Source organism: Schistocerca nitens, chromosome 2 (assembly GCF_023898315.1).
Source record: "Schistocerca nitens isolate TAMUIC-IGC-003100 chromosome 2, iqSchNite1.1, whole genome shotgun sequence".
NCBI lineage: Eukaryota > Metazoa > Arthropoda > Insecta > Orthoptera > Acrididae > Schistocerca > Schistocerca nitens.
The window spans coordinates 1,990,509-2,012,089 of record NC_064615.1 but is presented as its reverse complement, the minus strand read 5'-3'; the positions used below and the strand labels follow the sequence as shown (position 1 = coordinate 2,012,089).

Genomic DNA, 21,581 nt, shown 5'->3' with positions numbered 1-21,581 from the left:
ATCAGAAATAATTAGGTAATGTCGAAAATTTGTTTTGTTTTTTGATGTGTGTTGTTGAGAAACGTAAATTATAAAAGCAATGCCACGGCCCGAAATGTTGGGAAACTGACATCGGCACTGGATTGCTATTTTGTTATCAACTTCTAAACACAGTAAGGGGAATTGTACATGAATAATACTCCGAGTCTTCTTAAATGATTCAGCTCGTATATAAGCTTCAATTATACACCACTTTTATTCATAAATTATGCCATATTGTAACTGAACAAAGCTAACAATGAAATTTCACTCACAGCACTTTTAGGCAACAAAAACAACTGAACCTATGACAATTAACCACTTTCGCACGTGATATGGAGACTGGGCGACTGAGGAACAGTAAAGTTGGATTGCTATTTTGTTATCAACTTCTAAACACAGTAAGGGGAATTGCACATGAATAATACTCCGAGTCTTCTTAAATGATTCAGCTCGTATATAAGCTTCAATTATACACCACTTTTATTCATAAATTATGCCATATTGTAACTGAACAAAGCTAACAATGAAATTTCACTCACAGCACTTTTAGGCAACAAAAACAACTGAACCTATGACAATTAACCACTTTCGCGCGTGATATGGAGACTGGGCGACTGAGGAACAGTAAAGTTCCGACATGTTGTTTTCGGAGTGGGACCGCATTTATCTTTCATAAACTGTGTTTACGAGATCTATGGACTTTGAGCCACAGTTACTACATCTGGACAAGAACGAGCTATCAAACGTAACTGGCGCTTCTTCTCCGATGACGATGGGTCAACTTATTCAAACCACTGAGTAGCAGAGTAATCACTACCTGACTTTTGTCAACAGGAAACGAACTGTAGTTACTTTTAGGTCGACCTTTGTATCGTTTAAACGTTCTGCTAAGGTGCCATAAAGCTTTTAAAATAATCAGTGTGTGGAAACCATTGTAGAAAAAGTTCAAAATTTCCCGCTTATTAACGCCCACAAGAAGTAAAAAGTGACCAGATGCCAGTAGGACTCGCGCTCAAAGGGTTCCGTGCAAGCTTAATTCTGCGTGTATGTAGTTCATCCATCCCAGGAATCGAGAATTTCAACGACTTTTGCCTGTTATTGACATTGTTACTGGCAAGATATCTGTCCAATTACAAGAATGTTTTTATTTCAAGTGTGAAGTCGGATAACACACGACAAAAGAACTATTTTTCTCGTTTCATGTAACAACAATTTAAAATTTTCTGAGTTTTTCCTTTAATTGTTCAGTAAAACCTTGCTTCTTCAAAATTTCATGATTCTAGGCCAATGGGAAGTAGCTTATAGGTTTTGGTGAGCAACTTTGCGAGTGTCAAAATATATGACACAATTAGCCGTATCTTTTGATTGACTAAGAACCTCCTATTTATTACACCACTAAGGGGCCATAGACATCAATAGGTGACAAATTTCAATTTGATACGTCTAACCGTTCATGAGAGAAAGGCATTTAACAGTCGGACCGACAGACAGACGGGCAACAAATGATCCTATAAGGGTTCCTTTTTTACTGACTGAGATAAGAAATCAGAAAAACGACGGAAGAAGGATTAAGGCTTAAGGTCTCATAAATGATGTTATCTGAGATGGCTAACATTGTCTCGGACAGCGGATGGATGAGGAAGGAAATCAACCATATCGTTGTCAAAAGGAACCGTTCTGGCACATGCCTTAAGCCATTCAGGGAAACCACGGAGAAACAGCTGGCCGTTGTGGCCGAGAGGTTCTAGTCGCTTTAGTCCTGAACCGCGCTGCTGCTACGGTCATAGGTTCGAATCCTACCTCGGGCATGGATGTGTGTGATGTCCTTAGATTAGTTAGGTTTAAGTCTAGGGGACTGATGACCTCAGATGTTAAGTGCCATAGTGCTCAGAGCCATTTGAAGCGTTTTGAACGGAGAAACTTATAGCTGTGCAGCTGAATGGTGATTTGAACCAGTACCCTTCCACAGCCTCAACGACTCGACTGCACCACTTAGCGTCGCAGTGCAAGATTGGAAGACTCAGATCATAAGCTGAACCGAGGAATGCAGTGGATTTGAAATTGAAAGTCATAGTTTGTTCATAACTTTGAGCCATATGAGATCATATTTAATGTCCTTGCGAACTTCAAGTACACGTAGACAGCAGTCAACTGAGTTGGAGGCTTTAACAGTCGAAAATGGCTTAGGATTCATTAATTCTATAAGAATCTGTGTTTTCCTGTGAATGGCTGTTAAATGTTCTGTGGACAGAACAGAATGGAAAGGTTGGTTTCAACAGAGAAAGGGAAACTGTGAGAACCTGTGGTATGTACTGAAGCAACACTACATCTTTAGTTATTAATTATTCATGAACAGTGAGTATCCTAAGCTCGTATCAGACCATTTCCGTGACACGTGATCAGCGTTCAGCAGTTTTAAGTCACAGATTGTTAGTTCCTTGCGAAGGACTGATCGTGTGTAAATTTTACGTGATTAGTTGGCAGTATTGCCGATGAATAATCGTAGTTTGTTTCTTTTGCAGAAAAACACGAACATGACATTAATACTTAGAGAGAGTCACAAGAAATTATTTGCTTTGGTATAGAATGGGTCAACGTAGGAGATCAGCGGGTGTACAATACTTATCACGGCCTCGAACAAGCAGTTCGAATTACATGCGGTGGAAGGAACTTACTATCACTTCAGTTACCGTTGCTCAAATAATCAGAGCCAGAGAGTTGAGGTATCTTATCTTCGAAGTCGTGCAAACAGCAGGCTTTTGTAGATTACTGTGTCAAGTCTGTGTCTGACGTGGGTGTGTCAGCCGTAGGAGCTTGCACTTGGGTTTCATATGACAGGGAATGTGAAACTCATCCTGCTGTAGCCAGTTAGACGTTTCATTCTGATTAAGCACATTTCTTAATTCGTGAACGTGATAAGTAAATTTTTATTGACGATGTATGTAATGTGATGGTCGATTGATATGGGGCAGAAATGATGACTGCAGAAATTACCGATTCCTGTTTGGTAACGTATCTTTCGGTAGTGAATCTGTGTGGTTAGCGACCATAACTATTGAGCCTTGGCCAAGGGTTTCGTTAAGCCGTTGGCACGCAGACGGTGTTTCGAACGTTGAGCGTGCTGAGTTCGCCAGGCTGGTGAACGCTCAGAAACTACGCGGCTTGTGCGTACAGCATCAATAGGTGGGCTCGCTCATCGGTTTACAACAACAAGGAGATGGTGAATGAGATACTAGCAGCTGCAACAGTCTGGCATATAACATGTATGTAGTACTAACTGCCGTTTCCTGTTATTTAGCTGAATAGAAAGCCATATATCTGCCAAAATGCACAGGTGAGCCAAACATTATGGTCACCTGTTTACAGTACAGCAGAGACCCTGCTTGGCATGTATTCTACAAGTCCTTGACAGGATTCCAGAAGTATGTGGCACCAGGTCAAGCAGTTCCCACACATTATGGTATGGTGGTTTACGGGCACGCAGCTGGCGTCCGATGTGTGTCCCAACGGGTACAGGTCAGACGCATCTGCTGACCAAGACATTAAACCGAGTTCACTATAATGCCCGTCAAACCACTGTAAGACGACTCTGCTCTAGCACCATGGGCAGGGACAGTTGTCTTGATGAAAGGCGTCATCGCTGAAGGGGGGGGGGGGGGGGGGGGGCGAGACTCACCAAGCGTGAAGCGATGCAGGTCGTCCACAATGATGTTCACGTAGCTCGTTGCTGCCCTGATACCTTCGATTACCACCACAGAACCCATGGAACCGCAACTCATTCTACCCCATAATATGATTCTGTCCTCACCGGCCTCCATCTGTGACGCAGCTCACGTTTCGTGTAGCAGTTCGACTGGATGAAGGCTTGTAAGGACCCAACCATCGATCTGGTGTAACACGAAATGCGATTCATTCGACAGGCTGCAGGTTTCTACTGACCCACGGTGCAAACTCAGTGATGGTGTGCCAACTGCACTCGTAAATGACGATGACGTCGGGACAACACAGGAACACATAGGGTTGTATGATGTGGAGCTCCGTGTTCAACAGTGGCGTTTGAGCGGTGTGTTCCAAAACAATTGTGCCGGCATCAGCGTTGTGCTCTGTTGTCAGACCTGCCACAGAGCGCTGCCTGCGACGTCTGCGTTCTGTGATGAGATGCGATCGTCCAGTACCATACGGCCTACTCGTTATTCCATCATCCTTCAACCACTTTCTGTAGGCGCTCACGACAACAGGCGACCAGCTTCACCGTTTCAGAGATTCTCATTTACAGCCGTTTGCACCACAAGTATATGCCGCTTGTCAAAACCACTTGTATCAGTGAATTTCCGGATTTTCGGTCCATAGCTTCGTGGTCATTCGTCTCTCTTCCGCTTACATTCTTCCCTTACTGTGTCGCGTGCCCGCAACACCACCAGGAGGCACTGAACCACGCGGTGGGCAGTGGTCATAATCTTTCGGTTCCTCAGTGTAAGTTACACAGCATATTGCCTTCACGTAGACAATGATGTCTTTAAATGGTAATACATCAAATGTAATCCTTTAATTCTACAAGTTACCAAACTGATTATTTTACACTGTTGTCAATTAAATAGGTACTCAAAAAGAGCAGGCAAATTTGACTTCACTGAAAGGATAATATCATACAAAAGCAAACTACATAAAGTTTGGGTCTAACAGTATTGTATCATGCTGCTATTAACGATGAATTTAGCAGTTCTACACAAAGTAGGATGTGCCGTGAGATGTTATTTAGTAATGCAACACTCACACACTAGATGCAATAACGCAAAACCAAAGTGCATAATTGTCAGATAACAGTATTTACTACTAACATGGAAATTAGTAATCTTGCACAAAGCAGGTTGTAGAGTGAGATATGTCATAATGCAAAATTACACATACTCCTGTAGAATGGTTCATTAGATGGTTGACTACAATAGTTAATCGTTTACCTGAACAAGCTGTGGTCATAATTCACAAAAGTATTGATACAACTCTCACTCAACTGGTCTGTTCTCCATTTGATCAGATTTAGAAATTTGCTGCATACACTTAATTATTTACAACTGCATGTGAATAAATGCAGCCAGTTTGATCATATGAAGGAAGAGTGGCTCGAAACGTATATGCCCCATATTTCTCTCTTCCAGAAGGTAATGTTAAAATACAGATAGCGGGTACATATAATTCCATAGTTTAGAAGCAAATTACATCCCAAAACCAAATTTATTCATCCAGTTATAGATACAATACTTTCATCAATTCTAATTTTACCTCTCTTTTCTTGTTGTTGTACTTAATTTTTTTTATTTCTGCTACCGAGAATTTAACAAAAGGTCTGTTTCACCATCGTCATCGTTTTCTTCTTCTTCTTCCAGTGCCTTTGCAATCAGCTCAACTGTAGACCCATGGCCTTCATTTCCCTTCCTTTTCTTCACTGTAAAGGACCTAGCAGTGGACGTCTGAATATCTGCTGACAGATGAACTGTCTGTGAGGTTGCTGGACTTTCATTAACAAGAGATATATAGCTACTGTTTTTATATACGTCCTCCACATCGGTTTTTACAGGCTCCACTTCCAGTTCGCACTATGTTGGGACAGGATCACACTCTTTTGATGTGCCACTATCATCTACCTGAAACAGAAAACAAAGTTTTGCATAAAATGTCTGGGTTGATTTTAGGGAAGACTATACGGAAATGAAACTTCCTGGCAGATTAAAACCGTGTGCCCGACCGAGACTCGAACTCGGGACCTTTGCCTTTCGCGGGCAAGTGCTCTACCATCTGAGCTACCGAAGCACGACTCGCGCCCGGTCCTCACAGCTTTACTTGTGCCAGTATCTCGTCTCCTACCTTCCGAACTTTACAGAAGCTCTGCATGGTTCGCAGGAGAGCTTCTGTAAAGTTTGGAAGGTAGGAGACGAGATACTGGCACAAGTAAAGCTGTGAGGACCGGGCGTGAGTCGTGCTTCGGTAGCTCAGTTGGTAGAGCACTTGCCCGCGAAAGGCAAAGGTCCCGAGTTCGAGTCTCGGTCGGGCACACGGTTTTAATCTGCCAGGAAGTTTCATATCAGCGCACACTCCGCTGCAGAGTGAAAATCTCATTCTGTATACGGAAATGATTCACTTACAATTGCGATGTACAGAAATAAAACGTTATGAGAGGTAAGCTCAGTTGGTATGAGCAGTCTGTACGCTCAACCTCAACTGTAGTTTCTTCTGAACTCTTATTCAGTACCATACAGCGGCACCACAAGCAATGACTGGAAAATAGGTATTAATATGTATTTATAGTATGTGAATTGTCCCAATACAATTAAAGTGAAATGTGTATGGAAATAAGGACTCTACATAAACAGCAACTCACCGGATAAGTAGTAGTAGCAGTAGTAACCGTAGTAATGCTTTACGGTCTAGATATTGATGCATGTGACAAACATTGCTCTTCTAGGTGTAAAAAAATCTTATACACATGTAACAAGTTTTCCTTGAGAAGACAAAGACATTACAACTGGGTGGGTGAAACTTTTTTGAAAGTTTATATTCCCATCTATGCCTTTACACTTACAGGCATAACACACAATCCTTGACTTGTATCCATACAAAATTATAATAATATATTTAATGCCAACCAACACACCCCCACACCGCAGGTCGCTAGGTGCATAACTACATACATTAACTGCAACTAATTTTTTTCCACATGATGACAGTACTTCATATTTGTAACTTCTTTGAAACGAGGAATTTCTTTGCAATAATTTAACAGTTCTTTCTCAACCCCAAAATGTACAGAAACAGTTACATATACAAGTAGCTACACAAACCTGGATATCGTGGCCCACTGCCATGAAGGGCAACTCTACTGCCTTTGTTTTCTGTGGCACATAATGCCCTCCCAAAAATTTCACTTTCTTAAAATACCACAAACTTGGTGCGTAAAGCTGAAAAAAAAACCAACACGCATCGATTTATTTAGATCGCTAGTAAATTCTATTGACAAAAAAGAAGAAACGTGCTGTGAATTATGTAGTTCTCTCTAAATTATACAAAAGTAACAACGTGCAGTGATTTATTTCGCTAGTAACAACTAGATACGTACAATCCAGTTTTCGTACTCTCTCTTCTCTTGTTGTTCTCAACGTTACACATGTTCTCCATGTTTGAAACTTTTGTTTCGCTCTTCTTTTGGTTCCATAACTGCGGCCCAACATTGTTAACCCCGTCAAACACTCTACGTAGAGCCTCCGAGCATGAATGTTTATCGTGATAGTTTTTAGCCTTCATGTTGTATCAACCCTGCTCTTTTATGAACGCGTCTATCAACACGCACAATTCGTCGCCTGTTAGAGCGGCCATATCTCTCCTTCTGAATTTCGCATAGTATTGAATGGACAAATGGCCTACCTGTGACATAGGTGGCGTTCTTCCATGGCATTAGGTCACGTTCATGTGCACTTTCAGAATGTGTGACAGTCTTGATATTGCTATGCGCGTCCGGAAAGAGCCCTCAATATGCTTTTCCTACGGTGTGACGTCAAAAACTAGGGACGCTCAACGTCCGAATGCACGGCCCGTGAGCCGACGGCCTTGGGGCAGCCCCAGAGGAGGCTAGAGGGCTCTGGAAACCGGATATGCACCGGGCTTTTCTGTGGCCGTGTGCCACTTACTCAGGCTTAGGCAGGTTGCTAGCGCAGTTTTCACAGACCTAGCGCAGCTGGTCGGCGTGGCCCTGTTTGCTGCCTGTAGTCACAGATAAGTAGAGCTGCAGCACGACACCTTTCTACAGCGCGTCCCCCGACTGCCAGTGATCACACGCATAGTGGGCGGAGTATAGCCGTAGAGATGCTGGCACCCTTTGTTTACATTTTCGACGTAAGGTGAGCAGGTCAGTGTCATCCCCATGACGTCACAAGTCACGCCCCTTATAAATCATGTCATCATAGCGATGTCACAAACCATATCCTTTTTCAATGACGCCACGTTCGCACAAATTAAAAAAAATACAAAATTGCGCTAATGAAATCTTTTTACATTTACCTCTACATGGACACTCTGCAAATCACATTTAAATGCCTGGCAGAGGGTTCATCGAACCACCTTCACAATTCTCTATTATTCCAATCTCGTATTGCGCGCGGGAAGAATGAACACCTATATCTTTCCGTGCGAGCTCTGACTTCCCTTATTTTATCGTGGTGATCGTTCCTCCCTGTGTAGGCCGGTGTCAAAAAAATTTTTTCGCATTCGGAGGAGAAAGTTGGTGATTGGAATTTCGCGAGAAGATTCCGTCGCAACGAAAAACGCCTTTCTTTTAATGATTTCCAGCCCAAATCCTGTATCATTTCTGTGACACTCTCTGCCATATTTCGCGATAATACAAAACGTGCTGCCTTTCTTTGAACTTTTTAGATGTACTCCATCAGTCGTACCTGGTAAGGATCCCACACCGCGCAGCAGTATTCTAAAAGAGGACGGATAAGCGTAGTGTAGGCAGTCACCTTAGTATGTCTGTTACATTTTCTAAGTGTCCTGCTAAGAAAACGCAGCCTTTGGTTAGTCTTCCCCACAACATTTACTATGTGTTCATAATGTGAGATGTGCGTAACAGCACCGTTAACGGCCAACTCGGTATTACTTGATGCAATAATTTACCAACAGCCTTATGTATTATAGAAATTTATTTTACGAACTTCTTATGTGCTACCAGTTTCGGCATTACATTGATGCCGGCCGCGGTGGCCGAGCGGTTCTAGGCGCTTCAGTCCGGAACCACGCGACTGGTACGGTCGCATGTTCGAATTCTGCCTCGGGCACGGATGTGTGTGATGTCCTTAGGTTAGTTAGGTTTAAGTAGTTCTAAGTTCTAGGGGACTGATGACCTCAGATGTTAAGTGCCATAGTGCTAAGAGCCATTTCGACCATTACATTGATGCCATCTTCAGGCCCCACTCGTCATAGTCGTAAAATCGCTATACACGGAAGGAGCCATATAACTGGATGCGTGAATCAAATCGTTATGCATTCACGGTGAACTGCGTATCAATCCGTCTCCCCTGAGTAATCCGTTTGTCGCTTTAACTCTTATGTTGCATTCTTTCGTAATCTAATGTAATACGTCTTTCTAACGCCCTGTCGTCTGCTTTATACAGGCCGATTTGTTTATTCTGACATCGTTTTTTCAGAGTCCACTTGCTGTAGTTGAAATGCAGTTCAGTAAGATAACCCTGTGAAGTTTTCGCAAAGCTGGCACTTCTTTGCACGACATATAATATCACAGAGACGTCTGTCTAGCAGCCGGTTTGTCAGTAACAGCGAAAGGATATTTATCGTTGCTTCTTTTGGGCAAATATTTTAATTCCACTCTGCTCAGCAACTTGTCCCTCCTGCCGTAATTTACACTTATATCACTTACCCAACTTCTTTTTGCCTGCACGTTATCGATTCTTTTCCTCCAGCACTGCGATCCCTTTTTCCTTCTTATCTTCAAAAGCAACCTGTCGCACGTACTAGTGAAGACATTCTCCGCTGTCATTTTCCGTGCTTACTGCACGAGATAAAAAGGCACACTACTTTGAAGTGGCACGTGGCTGTAGCTATCCAGATGACCAAATTGCAAGTGAACTTGAAAAGTAACTTACACAGTGTTATGGGAACCAAAGTAAATTTTATTGAACGCAGCACTACGCTTCAAAGTAAACAACAGATACAGGGAGTTCAGTGAAGGGGTTCCTGATTGCAAGATTAAATATCTCGAAAACTAAGATCGATAAACGAGTGCAACAAAACGGATGATTCTGAAGCTGTAACAATTTTGTTTTACGGAAGTAATGCAAAAGTTTCGAAATAGTTCGAAAAGCTGCTAACAAATGTTGCTGTGCAGCTCGTGTAGTATAAGGGTGGTGCGTAATAAAACTCGTCCTCCATAAGCGGGCTTCGCAGTCACGTCACAGTCTTTTCCAAACGTCCACCACTTACAGTACGGCTGTGTCACCAACGAGCAATGCAATTTCTCATCACATCCTCTAGAGTCTCAGCGGAAAATGAGTCGCCCACCACGCAGATCACCGACTCAAACTCGTCCATCGCGGTGGAATGATTCCGATACACAGAGTCTTTCAATGCACTCAACAAAAAATAGTCACAAGGAGTCATATCGGGCGAATATGGAGGCCGATCCATCCCTCTGCCAGTAAATTTACAATAATCCAAAACACCTATTCGATGCGATGCGGTCAGACCCCATCTTGGATGAATCTCTCGGTGCCTGGCCGAGCCCCTATATACGTCGAAAAACTGCTCCATTGTTGCCACGTAACGTCCGCTAGCGATCGTTTGTCTCTTCAAAAAAGGGCCAGAGTAATGCCTCTGCTGCACACCGCAGCCCAAACAGTAACTATGGGAGAATACAGTAGCTTCACTTCACACAAATAAAGATTTCCGGTACCCGAAAACCGCAAGTTTTGCTCATTCACGACGCCATTCGATATGAAGTGTGCTTCATCTGTGAACTAGATGCTGCCAACACCAAATCTTTCTTTATTAATCATTTTGAGAATCTCGTTCGCAAAGTCAGCCCTCCGTCACACAGTTTGTACAGGTGTAGTGTAATGGCTCTGGATTTTGAATGGAAACCTGTGTAGGCTAATGCGGTACTTTCTGCGTACCGGAACGCTTCAAACCGTACTCTGCTGCAGTTCTTGGGACGGATTTCCTTGGATTTTGGTGAATCTACATCTACGTGATTACTCTGCTATTCACAATAAAGTGCCTGGCAGAGGGTTCAATGAACCACCTTCATGCTGTCTCTCTACCGTTCCACTCTCGAAGGGCACGCTGGGAAAAACAGACACTTAAATTTTTCTGTGCGAGCCCTGATTTCTCTTATTGTATCGTGAAGATTATTTCTCCCTATGTAGGTGGGTGCCAACAGAATGTTTTCGCAATCGGAGGAGAAAACTGGTGATTGAAATTTCATGAGAAGATCCCGTCGCAACGAAAAACGCCTTTGTTTTAATGATTGCCACTCCAATTCACGTATCATGTCTGTGGCACTATCTCCCCTTTCTCGCGATAATACAAAACGAGCAGCCCTTCTTTGTACTTTTTCGATGCCATCCGTCAGTCCCACCTGATGCGGATCCCACACCGCACAGCAATACTCCAGAATAGGACGGACAAGAGTAGTGTAAGCAGTCTCTTTAGTAGACCTGTTGCACCTTCTAAGTGTTCCGCCAATGAATCACAGTCTTTCGTTAGCTCAATATTATCTATGTGATCGTTCCAATTTAGGGTATTTGTAATTGTAATCCCTAAGTATTTAGTTGAATTTACAGCCTTCAGACTTGTGTGACTTATCACGTAATTGAAATTTAGCGGATTTCTTTTAGTACTTATGTCAATAACTTCACACTTTTATTTATTCAGGGTCAATTGCCACTTTTTGACCCATACAGATATCTTATCTAAATCATTTTGCAATTCGTTTTGGTTATCTGATGACTTTACAAAACGGTAAATGAAAGCATCATCTGCAAACAATCTAAGATGGCTACTCAGATTGTCTCCTACGTCGTTAATATAGATCAGGAACAATATTGAGGCTATAACACTTCCTTGGGGAACGCCGGATATTACTTCTGTTTTACTCGATGAATTTCCGTCAATTACTAAGATCTGTGACCTTTCTGACAGGAAATCACGAATACAGTCGCACAATTGAGGCGATATTCCATAGGCAGACAGTTTGGTTAGAAGACGTGAGGAACAGTGTCGAAAGCCTTCTGGAAATCTAAAAACATGGACTGAATTTGACACCCCTGTCGATAGCACTCATTACGTAATGAGTATAAAGAGCTAGTTGTGTTTCGCAAGAACGATATTTTCTGAATCCATACTGACTACGTGTCAATAAATCGTTATCTTCTAGGTACTTCATAATGTTCGAATACAGTATATGTTCCAAAACCCTAGAGCAAATCGACATTAATGACATCGGCCTGTAATTCAGCGAATTACTCCTAATTCCTTTTTTGGGTATTGGTGTGACTTGAGGAATTTTCCAGTCCAGTAGGTACGGATCTTTCTGTGAGCGAGTGGTTGTATATAATTGCTAAATATGGAGCTATTGTATCAGCATACTCTTGAGAGGAAACTGACCGGTATACAATCTGTACCAGAAGCCTTGCCTTTATTAAGTGATGTAAGCTGCTTTGCGACACCGAGGATATCTATTTGTATGTTTCTCATCTTGCCAATTGTTTTTGATTGGAATTAAGGAATAATTCTAGAAAAACTGCGGCCTCAATTTCAGGATTTTGACAACTGTGCCTTGTAGGGCTGTGATGGTATTACACTACCAGAAAATCAAGAGTTGTTCACTGGAGTACATGATTTCAAGCACTTCCTTCTACTCGCTAAGTTCCTTTTACGTTTCAACCGCGGAAGTGATCACTCTGAACTCACTGTTCATAGACTCTACACATTGCGATTACAGGTGCATCTGTTAGCAGCTCTTGGAAACTTCTACGTAGCTTCTGTATAAAATTCTTAAGGCTTTCACGATAAACACGCTGTTTGTTGCACTCGTCTATCGATCTTAGTTTTCGAGATTTTTAAATTTGAAATCGCGGTTCCTTCGCTAGACACCCATATACGTGACAGTTTTTCAGCATAACATCAAGTGTCTATACAACGCTCGTTTAGTTCCTCGAAAATAGAAATCCGTTTGTTGACCGTGGAGCCTATAACACTTCCGTCTGCTACAGCTGTACCATAACCTCGAAGCTGGAGGCAGGTTGTGAAATGAAACTTATCTTATTAAAGCAATTATGGTATAACGCAACAAAACAGTGTTACCCTCTGAGAGGAATTTTGCTAGGTTGACCGTGTAGGAAATGGCTTATCGGAAATGAAAGTCAGAATTACGTAAATATTCGAACAGTACAAACAATATTTTTGCCTAGCTATACTGTTTAAAGAATAAGGAAAACGGTCGCCACCCTAACTAGGCAAGAGAAAGATTAAGGTTCTCGTTTAAGAAAGTAGGTATGAGTAACTTTAACGGATAAACACAACCTATACTTGGCCACACGAGAGTGCAATTAACTCTGACACATACATATGTTTACGGTAAGATTGAAGCTAACAGCTAGAGCAGCATGAACTATTTGCATAAATATAACAAATAACGAAACACACTATTACTTTCAGTGCTTATTCAAACTGAATGGTCTTTATAACGTTATTATTACTATTCACTGCAGAATCATTAGTTGGACACAGGGTAAGTATTGCTCCATTAAGTTTCGGGAATGCAGCCGCATGTATTCTGCTTCTTCTTCTAATATTTCGGCTGTATACCTTTCAGCCATCTTCAGAGAGAGCCGTACGACTGACGCTCCAGCGCTCGCTCCATCCTTTTAAACTCGCGGACCGCGCCACTGCGCATGCGGCCACAGATAAACAAGGCGCCAGTGATGTTGATTGGCGGCAAAGACGTACAATATGCATGAGTTACGTCTGTGACTGCGCATTCGATCCATGCTGGGAGGTCGATATATTACTGGGAGCTGAACTGTAGCGACGTCTTTGTAAGTTCAATATTGAAAGTGCCGGATTCCATGATTTATCTAATGTGAAACCGCTGTCTCTATTAACTAAATTCTTTGTCAAGCGGATTTCAATGGCCTCTTTTACTACGGAGTCCCAGAAAGATGAAACAGAAGCCAGAATTTCGACATTTTCATATACCATAGAGTGACCAGAATCAATACAATGCTCTGCCACAGCCGATTTACTGGGTTGTAAGAGCCGAGTGTACCTGCGATGTTCCGTACACCTCTCTTGGACTGTACGATTCGTTTGTCCGATATATGAAAGGCCACATTCACATGGTATCTTGTAAACTCCAGGCTTGCGGAGTAGTAAGTCATCTTTAACGGAACCCAGGAGTGCAGCCGTCTTCGCCGGTGGACGAAAAATCACTTTTACTTTATGTTTAGTGAGGATCCGTCCTATTTTGGATGAAAGGCTTCCCACATACGGCAGGAAAGCCATGGATTTAAATGTTTCCTCATCTTCTGCATTCCTTATGGACACCTTAGGTTTTATTTGTAGTGCCTTACGTATCTGTTGTGGAGAATACCCGTTGTCCTCAAAAACTCTCTTCAGATGTAAAAGTTCGTCTTTTAAACTACTTTCATCAGATATGACGTGTGCTCGGTGTACCAAAGTTCTTAGAACACTACTCGTCTGCGAAGGATGGTGGCAGCTATTTGCATGTAAATATAAGTCCGTATGGGTCGGTTTCCGATATACTGCATGACCCAAAGTGCCATCTTCTTTGCGCCGAACCAAGACATCCAAAAAGGGAAGACATCCCTCCTTTTCCACTTCCATTGTGAACTGAATTTGTCCATGGATAGAATTCAGATGGTTTAAGAAGTCCTGCAATTTGTCCTCGCCATGGGGCCACACTACAAAGGTATCGTCAACGTACCTCCAAAAAACTGTAGGCTTCAAACTAGCAGACTCCAGGGCCTTCTCCTCGAAGTCCTCCATAAATAAATTGGCCACCAAGGGTGACAAAGGACTACCCATGGCAACACCGTCAGTCTGTTCAAAAAAGTCGTTATTAAATAAAAAGTATGTGGAGGTCATCACATGGTGAAACAAAGCTAAAATCTCCTTATCAAAACTTTTTCCAATGAGATCTAAAGATTCAGAAAGAGGTACCTTAGTAAATAGCGACACTACATCAAAGCTGACTAATAGATCAGAGGTGTTCAGTTTCAAAGATTTTAATTTGCCAATGAAATCTGCAGAGTTCCTTATATGATGATCACATTTTCCCACAAGCGGCCTCAATAGTGACGCCAGGTGCTTGGCACAATCATAGTTGGGAGAACCAATATTGCTCACGATAGGACGTAGAGGAACGTCTTTCTTATGGATCTTTGGGAGTCCATAAAGCCTTGGAGGCACTGCACCACTTGGTTTCAGTCTTCGTATGACTTCCGGTGGAAATGGGGAGGCATTCAAAAGCGACGCCGTCTTCCTTACCACCTTGTTGGTGGGGTCCTTACTGATCTTCCGGTACATACTATCATTCAATAAGCTGTATATCTTATCATGATAGTCGTCACGTGACATTAAGACAGTGGCATTACCTTTATCAGCAGGCAGAACCACCGTTTCCGTATCTTGGCGGAGCATACGTAGTGCAGTCCTCTCTGCCACAGATATATTGCTTCTTTGTGGGCGAGCCTTCATAACAGCTCGACACGTTTCGCGTCTTATTTCATCTGCAGAATCCGTAGAAAGTGGTCGGACAGCTTCTTCAACGGCAACAGACTGACGGTGTTGCCATGGGTAGTCCTTTGTCACCCTTGGTGGCCAATTTATTTATGGAGGACTTCGAGGAGAAGGCCCTGGAGTCTGCTAGTTTGAAGCCTACAGTTTTTTGGAGGTACGTTGACGATACCTTTGTAGTGTGGCCCCATGGCGAGGACAAATTGCAGGACTTCTTAAACCATCTGAATTCTATCCATGGACAAATTCAGTTCACAATGGAAGTGGAAAAGGAGGGATGTCTTCCCTTTTTGGATGTCTTGGTTCGGCGCAAAGAAGATGGCACTTTGGGTCATGCAGTATATCGGAAACCGACCCATACGGACTTATATTTACATGCAAATAGCTGCCACCATCCTTCGCAGACGAGTAGTGTTCTAAGAACTTTGGTACACCGAGCACACGTCATATCTGATGAAAGTAGTTTAAAAGACGAACTTTTACATCTGAAGAGAGTTTTTGAGGACAACGGGTATTCTCCACAACAGATACGTAAGGCACTACAAATAAAACCTAAGGTGTCCATAAGGAATGCAGAAGATGAGGAAACATTTAAATCCATGGCTTTCCTGCCGTATGTGGGAAGCCTTTCATCCAAAATAGGACGGATCCTCACTAAACATAAAGTAAAAGTGATTTTTCGTCCACCGGCGAAGACGGCTGCACTCCTGGGTTCCGTTAAAGATGACTTACTACTCCGCAAGCCTGGAGTTTACAAGATACCATGTGAATGTGGCCTTTCATATATCGGACAAACGAATCGTACAGTCCAAGAGAGGTGTACGGAACATTGCAGGTACACTCGGCTCTTACAACCCAGTAAATCGGCTGTGGCAGAGCATTGTATTGATTCTGGTCACTCTATGGTATATGAAAATGTCGAAATTCTGGCTTCTGTTTCATCTTTCTGGGACTCCGTAGTAAAAGAGGCCATTGAAATCCGCTTGACAAAGAATTTAGTTAATAGAGACAGCGGTTTCACATTAGATAAATCATGGAATCCGGCACTTTCAATATTGAACTTACAAAGACGTCGCTACAGTTCAGCTCCCAGTAATATATCGACCTCCCAGCATGGATCGAATGCGCAGTCACAGACGTAACTCATGCATATTGTACGTCTTTGCCGCCAATCAACATCACTGGCGCCTTGTTTATCTGTGGCCGCATGCGCAGTGGCGCGGTCCGCGAGTTTAAAAGGATGGAGCGAGCGCTGGAGCGTCAGTCGTACGGCTCTCTCTGAAGATGGCTGAAAGGTATACAGCCGAAATATTAGAAGAAGAAGCAGAATACATGCGGCTGCATTCCTGAAACTTAATGGAGCAGTCATTGCGCCGCGAAAATCTGAAGACTCAGGGTAAGTATTATTTTTCAAACACTTTCCTAGTTGACATAGAATTATAAATGTTGTTCACTGCAAAATTATGAGCTGGTAATAGGTTGAGTCTCTCTCAGTTAAATACTTTACTATTTAAAATGAAAGTTAATTGGAATTCACTAACAGGTTACTTCTCACTGTCTTTTGAATAAAGATATTATTGTTTTCATAAATAGTGGTAAAGGATAACCTGTGGATCTTATTACACTATTAATATGCACTTTCAATACCCAAAAGAAACAAGTGCTTAGCAATCCAATATAACTTTCCACAAATGCAATTCACGACTTTTGCTGCAGTGAGACACTATGTTGACAAATTTACAAGAAACTGACTCACCTTTTAACATTTACTACAGGCAGCACTATGATCATTAACGAAGCAAAACTTTATAAGCCTCAATTTTAAGAACTTTAATTTTTAAAAGAAACAGCAAATTGTCTTTATTACTACAGTCTTCTACTTTCAAGTAAATGATTAAATAGGTGACTTTGAAACTCCACTAAACTTTAAATTAGACTGTTTCCAGCCCTGGGAGGCTTTCACAAGACTACATTTACTACCTCCCACAATTTCATTAAATCCACAGTAAATCTAAACACTCCCTTCTTACCAAAGATCAAACAACATTATTTAATGTTCTGAGGACTTCATTTTTTTCCACAAACTAGGACACTCGGTAATTATAATTTAAATGGAGAGGAAACTGAAAGGTGTTGTGATAGGGAAAAATCAAGGTAGGTACATAAATTCAGTTATAGGTTACCTTATATTTGTGCACACTTAATCACCAAATAAGCTGATCCTTCGCTGTACATTATTATAGTACTCTTTTACAGTGATTGCGCAATGTGGTGGCAACTGCGTGTTGGTAGGCGGATTTGCAGACAGAATTGCTGGACTCTGGCCTTTCTTAGTGGCGATGTTGAATACCAATTCCAGAATCGTTCCAGCTATTTATCTATCCATCCGAGGCATTGTAAAGTAGCAGAAAAAGCCTCTCTCGGAACCAGCACAATATAAACCTTTACATGGCAGTGCACAGTTTGGTAGCTCGTCCCCGACTGACTCTTGTTCCACCTTTTCTACCTAGCCAACCACAATTTGCACGCGCTACACAGTTCCGTTCCCGAGGGGAACCACAAGACGTTTTAAACAAAATAACTAAGAACCCTAAGTGAGGATCAGAAGTGTACATAACAGCAACCAAACACATTAAATAAAACAGAGCACTTGCACAAATTAGTATTTCTACAAAAAAATTATTCACCCAAATTCCAAATGTATACAGTAAGTTTTGTCTCCCTCCATTTGAGACAAAGAATTTAAATGACAGATATACTACATTGCATAGAATCAAACCGTGACATCAAAGTTTTTACAAAGAAAGGGGTATACAATCTTGTGTTATCGATCCAATCAAACACATTTACAGATGCTCAAAGATGTAACATTAAATGAAACAAAAGCAAAATAAATCAGCAGAGCACTAGAGTTATGGTTTTACAAGCCATTCGGAATCCTCTTTCTGAACGTCCTCGTGGTTGCAAAATCTCTTTCTGACCAGACGTCCCTTCAGTTTGCCCAAAATATGGAAACCGCACGGTGCAGGATGTGGACCGTGCTGCTGATCGGCATCATCGACGTCACGGCTGTGCGTCCTCGGGTCAGTTTGTTGGCACCATTTCGCGACAGCTGTACACGACGTTGCTTTTGCTCCACACACCACCAGAATTTGACGGTGAACCTGTGCGCAGCACAGACATTTTGTGTACTCCAACTCTGGACTAAGTTAACCTTTGTTGAGCCATTTCACTCCCACACTGTTACGAACTTGTCCGTACTGCAGCGGAACTATGTCTGCAGGAAATCTGAAACATGTACTCTCTTCTGACTATGCGCCACATGTTACGCATTGGCCTTACCGTGGGACGACATGTGTAACTTACGAAAATAGAAGTAACGAACTTCAAAATGCCACTATCACTTTTGTGGAGCATTTATTCAGATAATCACTTTCGGAAAACTACGTTGCCATCTTCGGATTTTATGTACTACATTTTAAGGAATCTCGTCCATGTGTAGAATAATTTGTGTCACATAATAAGAAGACATTCGAAGAACATGCACGGCATAGTATATGTCAAAAGTAAAACAACCGTTAAATAAAATATCATACACAGTGCAGCGAATATACGTGCTCATACTCACTTAGAAGCCACGTACAGTGAAACTATTATCTTTGAGATGCCGATATATTATGCCCTGCCTGTTCTTGGAATGTCTTTTTGTTATGTAACTCAAATTATTGTACACATTCCGTGAAGTGTAGTGCATAATATCCGAAGACGGCAAAATAGCTTGCCGAAACCAGTTACCTGAATAAATGCTCAACAAAAACCATCGTGGCATTTTGAAGTTTGTTACTTCCGTTTTCATACTAATCTAGATCGCCCCCAGAGTGAAAGAATGTGAAGCAGATGCATATGTAACTTACCTGCTGAAGTCCCAACGTTGCTCGTCTATGGTCGAATCTACAGTTCCATCTGTTAGGCTAATAAGAAATCACACAGCACTCTGTCGAGACCTCAGTACCATTTAGCGTAAATTGTTTCCACATTTTCACTTTTTATTTTTTATGTTTTTGATTCGTCGCTTCAGTTTCGTAGCACTACGCCATAAGACGTTAGAGATTTAGATATTGATGCTGAGTACTCCACAGTGAGTTTTATTTACTTTCAGTTTTAAGAAACAGCAAACAAGAGACAGAATTTTTATTCTGAGCACAGCTCATGAGTGCCTATAGTGGGTACAAGCAGGCAACTATAATATTTTGACGTCACAACTGCCGCTGACCTCTCCTGGTATTGTTTTTTTTCTTCCAGGTTGAGGGCGTGGCCTGCCACAAAGTGTTCGACGCCTACGCTTACCTGATGTCGCGGGTGCAGCCGGACGTGTTCACGCGCTACGGCGTGGACTGCTACCTGACGGCGCTCGGCCTCTCCGTGGACCCCGCGTACAGGGGCCAGGGCGTGGGAGAGCAGCTGCTGAGGGCGCGCTGGGACCTGTGCAGGGCCCTGGGCATTCCTCTCACCGTCACCTGGTTCTCCGCCAGGGCGTCGCAGGTAAACACATACAAGTGCACGGTGTGAGGCGACGACAGGAAAACGGAAAACATCTATATTTGGATGTTTTGTCGAATGTATCAGATAGGTAGTTTGTGCGTCGAGGTACATTTGATCACTCTACATCTACATTTATACTCCGCAAGCCACCCAATGGTGTGTGGCGGAGGGCACTTTACGTGCCACTGCCATTACCTCCCTTTCCTGTTCCAGTCGCGTATGGTTCGCGGGAAGAACGACTGCCGGAAAGCCTCCGTGCGCGCTCGAATCTCTCTAATTTTACATTCCTGATCTCCTCGGGAGGTACAAGTAGGGGGAAGCAATATATTCGATACCTCACACAGAAACGCACCCTCTCGAAACCTGGACAGCAAGCTACACCGCGATGCAGAGCGCCTCTCTTGCAGAGTCTGCCACCTCTGTTTGCAAAACATCTCCGTAACGCTATCACGCTTACCAAATAACCCTGTGAGGAAACGCGCCGCTCTTCTTTGGATGATCATTCCACCTCAAATCGTTCCGTACGCACGCACTCAGTGAGTGTTTCTTTTTAAACTCTAACAGAAAGAAAAAAACGACGCACAACTAGGGAACTATCTGAAAGAGACGAAAATCGGTCGATGTTACGTAGGTCTGCGTACAAACAAATAATTACAGTTTCAGAAAAATTGCATGATTTATTGAAGAGAAAGAGCTTCACAAACAGAGCAAGTGAACAACGCGTTGGTGCACCTCTGGCACTTACAACAGCAGCTACTCGACTAGGTACTGACTCATTGAATCGTTGAATGTCCCCCTCTGGGATATCGTGCCAAATTCTGCGCAGTGGTGCGTCAGTCCGTCAGAATCCCTGTACGACTGGAGGCCAGTGTCTGCAACGCTCCAATGTCCTCAATTGCAGAGAGGTGCGGCAATCTCTCTAGCCAAGGTAGAGTTTGGAAAGCACGAAGACGAGAGGTAGAAACTCTGGCCGTGTGCGAGCGGACATATCTTGCTGAAATGTAAGTCCAACATGGCGTACCATCAAAGGTAACAAAACTCGACGTCTTAAATTGTTTGCAGATGATGCTGCCATTTACCGGCTTGTAAAGTCATCAGATGATCAAAACGACTTGCAAAATGATTTAGATAAGATATCTGTATGGTGGGGGAAGTGGCAGTTGACCCTGAATAAAGAAAAGTGCGAAATTATTCACATGAGTACTAAAAGAAATCAGCTAAACTTCGATTACGCGGTAAGTCACACAAATATGAGGGCTGCAAATTCAACTAAATACTTAGGGATTACAATTACAAATAACCTAAATTGGCACGATCACATAGATAATATTGTGGGTAGAGCAAACCAAAGAGTGCGATTCATTGGCAGAACACTTAGAAGGTGCAACAGGTCTACCAAAGAGACTGCTTACACTACGCTTGTCCGCCCTATTCTGGAGTAGTGCTGTGCGATGTGGGATCTGCATCAGGTGGGACTGACGGATGACATCGAAAAAGTACAAAGAATGGCGGATTGTTTTGTGTTATCGCGAAATAGGGGAGATAGTATCACAAACATGATACGTGAATTGGAGTGTCAATCATCAAAACAAAGGCGTTTTTCGTTGCGACGGGATCTTCTCATGAAATTTCAATCCCCAGTTTTCTCCTCCGATTGCGAAAACAGTCTGTTGGCACCCGCGTACATAGGGAGAATT

At 42.6% G+C, this 21,581-nt stretch overlaps 1 protein-coding gene across 1 annotated transcript in view; it reads left to right on the top strand.

Annotated features, from left to right (window-relative positions):
* The window catches only part of LOC126234233 (uncharacterized), a 66,477-nt gene that overhangs the window by 40,924 nt on the left and 3,972 nt on the right, over positions 1-21,581 (top strand). The window contains exon 3 of the mRNA XM_049942924.1: positions 19,645-19,884. Within this exon, the coding sequence (XP_049798881.1) occupies positions 19,645-19,884 (240 nt within the window). The remainder of the gene's footprint in view (positions 1-19,644; positions 19,885-21,581) is intronic.